The 8,005-nt window shown below is 59.0% G+C and overlaps 1 protein-coding gene across 5 annotated transcripts in view; it reads left to right on the top strand.

Annotated features, from left to right (window-relative positions):
• HPCAL1 (hippocalcin like 1) overlaps window positions 1-5,660 on the top strand; it is a 104,454-nt gene extending 98,794 nt beyond the window's left edge. For 4 of the 5 annotated variants that reach the window (XM_029938310.1, XM_029938309.1, XM_029938312.1 and 1 more), the window contains 3 exons: window positions 93-488; window positions 2,155-2,260; window positions 4,798-4,895. In XM_029938310.1, coding sequence (XP_029794170.1) covers window positions 111-488; window positions 2,155-2,260; window positions 4,798-4,895 — 582 coding nt within the window. In that variant the 5' untranslated portion in view covers window positions 93-110. Of the gene's footprint in view, window positions 1-92; window positions 489-2,154; window positions 2,261-4,797 lie in introns of those variants that run through there. The other variant, XM_029938313.1, reaches the window with a different exon arrangement.
• The last annotated feature ends 2,345 nt before the right edge of the window (window positions 5,661-8,005 follow it).

Below are 8,005 nucleotides of genomic sequence, written 5' to 3'. Positions count from 1 at the left end.
GCCCCCCCACGCTGACGGCCCCGGGCACCCCCTCACCCCGCTGACGGCCCCTGGGCGCCCCCCCCCCGCCACGCTGACGCCCCATCTTGCAGGTGTAGCCGCCGGCCGCCATGGGCAAGCAGAACAGCAAGCTGCGGCCCGAGGTGCTGCAGGACCTGCGTGAGAACACGGAGTTCACCGACCACGAGCTGCAGGAGTGGTACAAGGGCTTCCTCAAGGACTGCCCCACCGGCCACCTGACCGTGGACGAGTTCAAGAAGATCTACGCCAACTTCTTCCCCTACGGCGACGCCTCCAAGTTCGCCGAGCATGTCTTCCGCACCTTCGACACCAACGGGGACGGCACCATCGACTTCCGGGAGTTCATCATCGCGCTGAGCGTCACGTCGCGGGGCAAGCTGGAGCAGAAGCTCAAGTGGGCCTTCAGCATGTACGACCTGGACGGCAACGGCTACATCAGCCGCAGCGAGATGCTGGAGATCGTGCAGGTAGGGCGCCCCCGCCCCGCGGCGCTGCGCACGCGCAGTGGCGGCCACCGCCCTTTCAATCAATCTCTGCCGGGCGCCACCTGCCCCGCCCCCCGTGCACTTTTGAAGGTGACCAGCTGTCACCTAACTGGGCGCCTGTCGTCTAACTCAATAGGAATAAAAGCCAGTATTTACTGATCACTTGCTGTATATATCAGCCCTGGCCTAAGGGCTATAATGTGTTTCTTCACACCCCTGTGCGCAGCGTCTTTCCCCGAATGTCACAAAATCCGAGGCTCAGAGAGGTGATGTCCTAAGAAAGAACAGAGCTGACAATTATATGAGAGGTCCCTTGGGAAGGCGCCTACTAAGAAACATTTTCGAATCCCCGTATTTGGGAATGCACGCAACAGCTTGTAATGACCCCGACAACGTGCAAGTGTAAAGCAAAGCTGAAACGTTAGTGACCCTGGAGTTAAGTCAGACACAAGATGAACGCCTCTTCATGAGACACCACGCCTGGCAGGAGCTCCGGCAGGTGACGCTGTTTTCCAGAAAGAAACCGCGTTTTGTTCCTTTCACCAGGTGCCTGGGATACCCACCCCCTACATCTTTCTCAGAATGGACTGGTGTTTTTAACTAAAAACTTTTTTAATGTTTATTTTTGAGAGAGAGAGAGAGAGAGAGAGAGAGAGAGACAGAGGGTGAGTGGGGGAGGGGCAGAGAGAAGGAGACAGAATTCAAAGCAGGCTTCAGGCTCCCAGCCGGGGGCTCGAACTCACAAATGGTGAGATCATGACCTAAGCCAAAGTCGGACGCTTCACCAACTGAGCTCCCCAGGCACCCCAGAATGCACTACCATTTTAAGTACATCAGATGCCTACCTGTCAAGTCCTTGGAGGGGCTTGGTGCTGCCCTTGGCTCTGCACTCGGGCAAGCGAGGTGGGCCGGTCCAGGAGGATGTCCCAGGAGCAAGACTCGAACCTGTGCCTGGAGGCTGGTGGGAGACGGGCCCGGCCCAGCCTGCGCCTGCCCTGAAAACAGAGAGAGGGGCCAAGAAGTGGGGGAACGTAACAGATACTGGAAACCTCACTCAGGATCATTCATTTTTGGGTTTTGTTTTTGTTCTTCTTTTAACGCTCTGCTTTTAAGTTATAGCAAGTGTCAGACTTCTGCGAGATCGATGCCGCCTCACCGCTGCTCCTTTCTGGGGTTCTCCCTATGGGTTTCAGGGACTAAATCTTTCCTGTTTTAGACTAGGGTGTAACAGACACAGTAAATGCTCACAGCTTACTGTGCAGCATGGTGGGGCGTGTACACGTGTCTGTGTGACCACCACCCTCGGGTGTTTCGGACTCACCCCCAGAAGGCTCCCTCAAGGGCCTGCCTGGGTACCAACCATCCCACCTCCCACCCCAGGGGCTGTCACCGTGGAGTTATTTTGCCCACCCTTGAACTTCCCATCAGTGGGTCTGGCTTCCTTTGCTCAGCATGCCAGCTCTCAGCTGTGATGGTCACAATGGAACATTCTAGAAATGTTCCTCTAGAAAGCTGAGGAAGGGTCCTGAAGGCTGCTACATCCCAACCCCTTTGCACCTTGCTGTGAGCTGGGTGGAGGCTCACACCCGCCCAGTCTGCCCAGAAACATTCTAGAATCCACAGGCACATCTTCCGCGTGTCTTTGCAGGCCATCTACAAGATGGTGTCCTCTGTGATGAAAATGCCCGAGGATGAGTCCACCCCGGAGAAACGAACGGATAAGATCTTCCGGCAGATGGACACCAACAATGACGGTAAGGAGTAGGTGTGGGGGGGGCAGGGGTGCATGCATTCGTGTGTGCGTGCGCACGCGCGCCCGTGCTGCTGAGAGCAGAGATGTGTTTAGCCCCTTCAGCAGCTTCTCGGGTGTTTCCCAGCCTGGACCTGGCCTCGTGCAGCCCGAGCACCTGTGCTGAGGGAAGAAGAAGGATTCAAAGTCAGGGAGACCCGTCCTGCATCCTGGCTCTGTCCTCAAGGCATAACCTGTTCCCTCTGAGCCATAGTGTCCTCGCTTCTAAAATGAGGGAGACTGACAGCCCCATGGGTGTATCCCAAGGAGGGGGAGGCACTGCGGGGCAGGTGCATCCAGGGTCCCGGATGGTGGGAAGCTGGGACGTGGGTTGTGCTCTGCTTTGCTGTCTTCCTGCGCTGGCAGGCTCCCCAGTGCCCCAGTGGCCTGCAGGAGCTGCGGCAGGGTCCCCCGCACACTGGTGGGGGCAGATGGGCAGTGGTGGTGGCGGCAGTACAGGGACCCGAACCTTGGCAGGGCAGTTTGGTAGGCTCCTTGCAAAGGGGTGGGGTTAGCTCTGCAAGGGCGGGTCGGTGCCTCTTGCCGGTTCTGTCCAGTGCAGTCCACAGCCAGGATGAAAGAAAAAGAAACAGGCCCTGGGTCATCCTGGAGGTTAAAAATAAGCAAACCCATGAAGAAGCGCTTGCTAAACTCTCAAGTGCTTTTGGCAAATGAGTCCAAGGACTGAGCCAGCCCAGGGATGAGGAGGTTTCCGGTGCGACCACCGGCGGCAGGGAGGACACACCGGACAGCAAGGGGACAATTGCCCAAACGCGTCCACAAGTAAAACAAGACTTCCTTGTGCCTGGCATTGCCCTGGTGCTGATTAAAAACCTGCCTTTCACCCTCCAGGGTAGCAAGGCACAGGCTCCCGATGCCCACAGACCGGCGCGGTGTTGGCTCGGCCAGGGCTTGCTTTCCTCCTCTGTGACATGGGGATGATCGATTGAGGCTCAGGCGGTTGGGAGGACTCAATGGGATGATGCCCAGGGAGCTCTTAGTGTCACCCTTGGGCCCCTCTTCCCCGCGAGGACCCAACCATCCATTCGGGGCCCCCCGCTGTGCCTGTACCCGGCGCCTTCCCTCCTCATTGGTGAGCCTGAGTCCCTGCAATGGGGGACAGAGCACCTCTGTGAGACCAAGTCTGTCCCTGGGGCTTGGGGAGGGAGGGAAGAGTGGATGTTGGAGAGACAAGGGCGAAAGCAGGGGTGCCCAGCCTCGAGCCGGTGGGGCAGTGCACCTCGTCTTATTTCCCTGCCACCCCAGGGGTCAGGGGTGCCCTGTGTTGTCCACACCCCCCCCTTCCGGCCATACCTGTGAGCTGAGACTGACGCTGCTGTCAGACCCAGAGACACAGACCATGCTCAGGAACCCCCCTCACCCCCTCACCCTCCCTGCTGTCTGCCAGGAGGAAGGGGCTGTGCTTTCAGAAGCTCCGCCTACCCGCCCCGCCCCTGAGCGATCAGAGGGGCGTGGCCAGTGAAAGTCCCCACTAATTCTAAGGAGAGTAATAAAACACAATGGGCCCTCCGTGTAAGCAGAGGGGAGGGTTCCTCCTCCTTTGAAGTGGGTGCTTCCCTGCCCAGCCTTGAGCCTGGAGGTTGTTTAGTCTCCCAAGAGGCCTGCCTGCCTGCCCCATCCTGGGGGCGCGCAGGAGGGGCGCCCCTCTCTGGCAGTGGGCTGTGCCTGGGCAGCTGGACCCTCGCCTCTGGACCCCTCACCTGGCTTCCTGGCAGCAGGTCACGGAGTGTGTCCTCCAGGCCAGGTCAGGGCTGGAGATCCCAGAGGGGACGAGACAGGTCGGCAGCTGGCCGGTGGTGGCCTGGCACGGCCGCAAGCTCCTTACCCGCTGTCCTGCTGGGTAAATGTCGCCACTGGAACAGAGCCAGCTTCATACCTGCGTCCTTCCCCACGGGCGTCCGGGGAGTGGGGGGTGGGCACGTGTGTGTCATGGTTTCTCTGCAACTCACTTAGGTTTTCAAACCCACTTTCCTCTGTGTCCCAGCGGTGACGGGGTTGCCGATGCGGGAGGGACAGAGGACGAGGGAGGGGCGGCTGGACGCTTGTCACGGCGGGTCTTCTCCTCGAGACCCCCACCCTGTCTGCCAGCCGAGCGGAAGCTGGGCAGTGCCTACACCCACCTCCCGGCCCCGATCGGCTCTGAAGTGCTTATGGGCGAGAGGCAGAGGCCGTGTTCTTTCTGGACGAAGCCTGTGGTGACTTCCAAAAGGATTTAAATTGCCCCACAGGGCACAGCTCGTGTCTTACTGGGTATGTCCTTGAAGTTTCTCAGTGCTTTGCATCGAGCAGCGGAAGCAAAAAGGGAGTTTTCAGAAACTCCTGCGAAGTGAGCAGAGCCTCTTGGGTCCTGCTTCGGGAAGGTGCAGGATTTAGACCAGAGGGGGCGTCCCTGAGCCCGGAGCTGGCTCCACGGCCTCTGGAAGGCCCAGGAACCCCGAGCACTGGCTCACCCCCCCATCTCTCCTCTCTCCCGTCCCACAGGCAAACTGTCCCTGGAAGAGTTCATTAAAGGTGCCAAGAGCGACCCCTCCATCGTCCGCTTGTTACAGTGCGACCCCAGCAGCGCCAGCCAGTTCTGAGGGACCCGGCGTCCAGAAGGCTGCAGAGAAACACAGGCCTGTCTCGCCTTTAAGCTTTGCTTGCAAAAGTGGATGTCTCCTCCATCATTCCTGCTCTGCTGGCAGGGGCCCAGGCGGCAACGCGGCACCTCCCCCACCGGGCCTCCTCCTGCCCCTCCCCCCACGCCCCGCCCCCAGGGCGCCCCCGCCTATGTGTTTACACGTGGGGCCCCTCATTCTCCATTCCGGGGTGCCTCCCCACCCCAGGGCGCCCCGAGAACGCGGCTGAGGACACTGATGGGACTTCTAAGATGGAGACAAGGCCGGCTGATCTATTTCATGATCGCAGGTGACCGTGGGAAAGGTGGGGACAAGAACGGAGGGACAGTAGACGGGCAAGCCCTCCCTGTGCATGGCTCCACCTCGCTCGTTCATGTCCTCTGACCAGAGCTGCCCGCACGTATGCATACTATGGCCTCCTTTCTTTTAATATATAAGTTATGCCTGTGGTGAGGTGACATGTCCTGTGCAGGTCCCGTATTTCATGCCTCCGTTGCCTTTGGAGCGTGGTTCCTCATGGCCCGTGATCCCCCTGAGTCTGGTCATTTTGTGGTATTTATGCACTCTCAATCTGCCCGTTTCCAAGGAAATGCATGCGTGCCCAGTGCCGTGGAGACCCTCCCGTCCACGTAGTGAACACAGGCGTCTGTGCAAGGTCTGTCCGCCCCGTCGACTGGTGTCTGGCATTTCCTGTATTAAAATGATCCAATAAACGGAATCCCCTGACTTCTGTGTTGGCCCCATGAGCGCCCCCACTTTGCTGCCCACAGCGCTCCGCACGTTCGGCCCCAGTAGACTCAGCGGGTCCGGCCGCTGTTGGTAAATGGCGCCGCTGGTGTCCCCGGAGCTGTCACTGTGTCCATAAATCTTGTGCAGGCTGTTCAGTAGCTGCCCGGTGTCAGGACGTGTGTGCGGAGAGACAGGATGACTGTCCCTGGCAGATTGGACCTCCAGGCTTCTGCCAGCCTTTCTTGCCATGTCTCCCACCGCCCCTTTTTAATCAACACAGGCCTGGTGAGGGCGGAGCGGGGACAGGCCGGGAGGGAGACCTGCTTTCTCGGCCTGTGGCCAGAGGGACAGAACACCGGGCCTAGGGGGCTTCTACCCCAGGACGCCTGTCTCACAGGTCGAGAAGTCAAAGACTGTCGGCTCGGGGGCTTCAGCAGCCGGAGGGAGCATCCCTGGGCCCCCCACGTTCCCTCCGCCGGCCCCCCCACCCCGCCCCCCACCTCACACTCCGCTTTTGTCCTCATGCTTGTCTCCTTGGGGTCCCCACCGTGTAGCTCACACCACATTCCACAGGAAGACTTCTTCCTGGTGAGGGGGCAGAACTCTCCAGAATCCTGCACGCCACCCGCCTCCTCACCAGCTTTACTTCTCATTAACTGAAACGCAGGCCTTGGCAGGGGGCCTGAGGTGACCGTGACTGGCCAGGCAGGATACACCCTTGGCTAAGGAGGACCCACCATGCCCCTTAGGGGAAGGGGAGAACAGGACTGGAGCTCTGTTTCCCAGAGGGGCACCGCGGTGTCCATCACGCCTACCCATGGGCTGCGGGACCTCTCAGAGCCTCAGTGTCTCCACTGTGGGAGGGGCGAACCGGAGAGGCGGGTGATTGAGGTAAACGGGCGGCACATGTGGCTCAGAGCCTGCCCCACAGGCTGGCAGGGATGGGCGCTGTTTCGCTGGTTCTAGTCATCTTTTTTTTTTAATGTTTTTTATTTATTTTTGAGAGACAGAGAGAGAGCAGCCTGAGCAGGGGCGGGTCAGAGAGAGCAGAGAGAGAGAGGGAGACACAGAATCTGAAGCAGGCTCCAGGCTCTGAGCTAGCTGTCAGCACAGAGCCCGACGCAGGGCCTGAACCCACAAACTGTGAGATCATGACCTGAGCTGAAGCCGGACGCTCAACCGACTGAACCACCCAGGCGCCCCTCTAGTCATCTTTAAGATAACATGCCTCGGCATAGAAACAGCGAGTTGGCTGTAAGTGCCTCTTGGGCCGGTGGCATTACCAGAGCCCAGTTCATGCTGAAGCTCCCTACGTACCCACAACTCTGGGACTTGGTGGGCAGTACCCTTGCACGGAGATGGGTGGGAGGCCAGGTGACGTGGGGTGGGTCCAGCTCGCCGCAGAAGGGCAAGATGGTGTCTTGACAGCTCTGCAAGAAATTGGCTCCAGAACAGCCCCGAGATGTGTAAGCTGGAGCTCCACCCAGAGAGCTGATGGCATAATTCCAGAATGGGTCCGAAGGCCAGAGGTCAACATCCCAGCTCGAGACTTTCAGAGCAAAATTTCTGTTACGGAGACTTTTTCTGCTAGTCAGCCCTTCAACGAATTAGATGAGGCCCACCCATATTGGAAGGGCCATCTGCTTTACTCAGTCTCCTAATTGGAGTGTTAATCTCATCCGGAAATGCCCATATAGACACACCCAGAATTATGTTCAACCACATACCTGGGCACCCACAACCCCGTCAAACGGGCACATAAAATTAGCTGTCCAGATGTGGGCGATGTGGATCTGGGGGTCCCAGTGGACCCTACACCAGCAGGAGCCCCCAGAGGCCAGTGTGGCAGTTCTGTGGGGAGTCCATTGCTGTCTGAGAGGAAGGAGAAGTAGCCCCCGGAGATAATATCCACAGGCCAGGAGGCTCAGCTCAGAGGGGGCAAGAACCCAGAACTGAACTCAAAGCTGTCTGGGCCAAGTCACCCCCTAGCAGGGATCCTCTGGACTGAAACAGCCTGTCCCAGAGCTGGTGGTTAGGACGGCCCTCCTCCGGCCCCTCCCTGTACTGCAAATTATAGGCCTGGGCCTGCCCCCTTCTTCCCTGCACCCCACCCTCCTGCAAGGGTCTCATCCTGCCTTCTTGGCCTGCGGAGCCCAGACCCTCTGTCATCCTGCTTGGGCACCTCGCGCCTGTTCACTTCCCCTCCAAGTGTCTCGTGTAGCCCTTAGACTCTAGACTGCAGAGCTAACAATGGTGTGTGTCTCAAGCAGGCCTTCGGGAAAATGGCCCCCGTCTAGTCCACCATTTCTGACTCTGTGGGACCCCTGTGGGCATGCCCAGAA

The sequence above is a fragment of the Suricata suricatta genome, chromosome 4 (genome assembly GCF_006229205.1).
Source record: "Suricata suricatta isolate VVHF042 chromosome 4, meerkat_22Aug2017_6uvM2_HiC, whole genome shotgun sequence".
NCBI classification, from domain to species: domain Eukaryota; kingdom Metazoa; phylum Chordata; class Mammalia; order Carnivora; family Herpestidae; genus Suricata; species Suricata suricatta.
The sequence above is the reverse complement of the archived record's forward strand: the minus strand, read 5'-3'. Positions and strand labels throughout refer to the sequence as shown.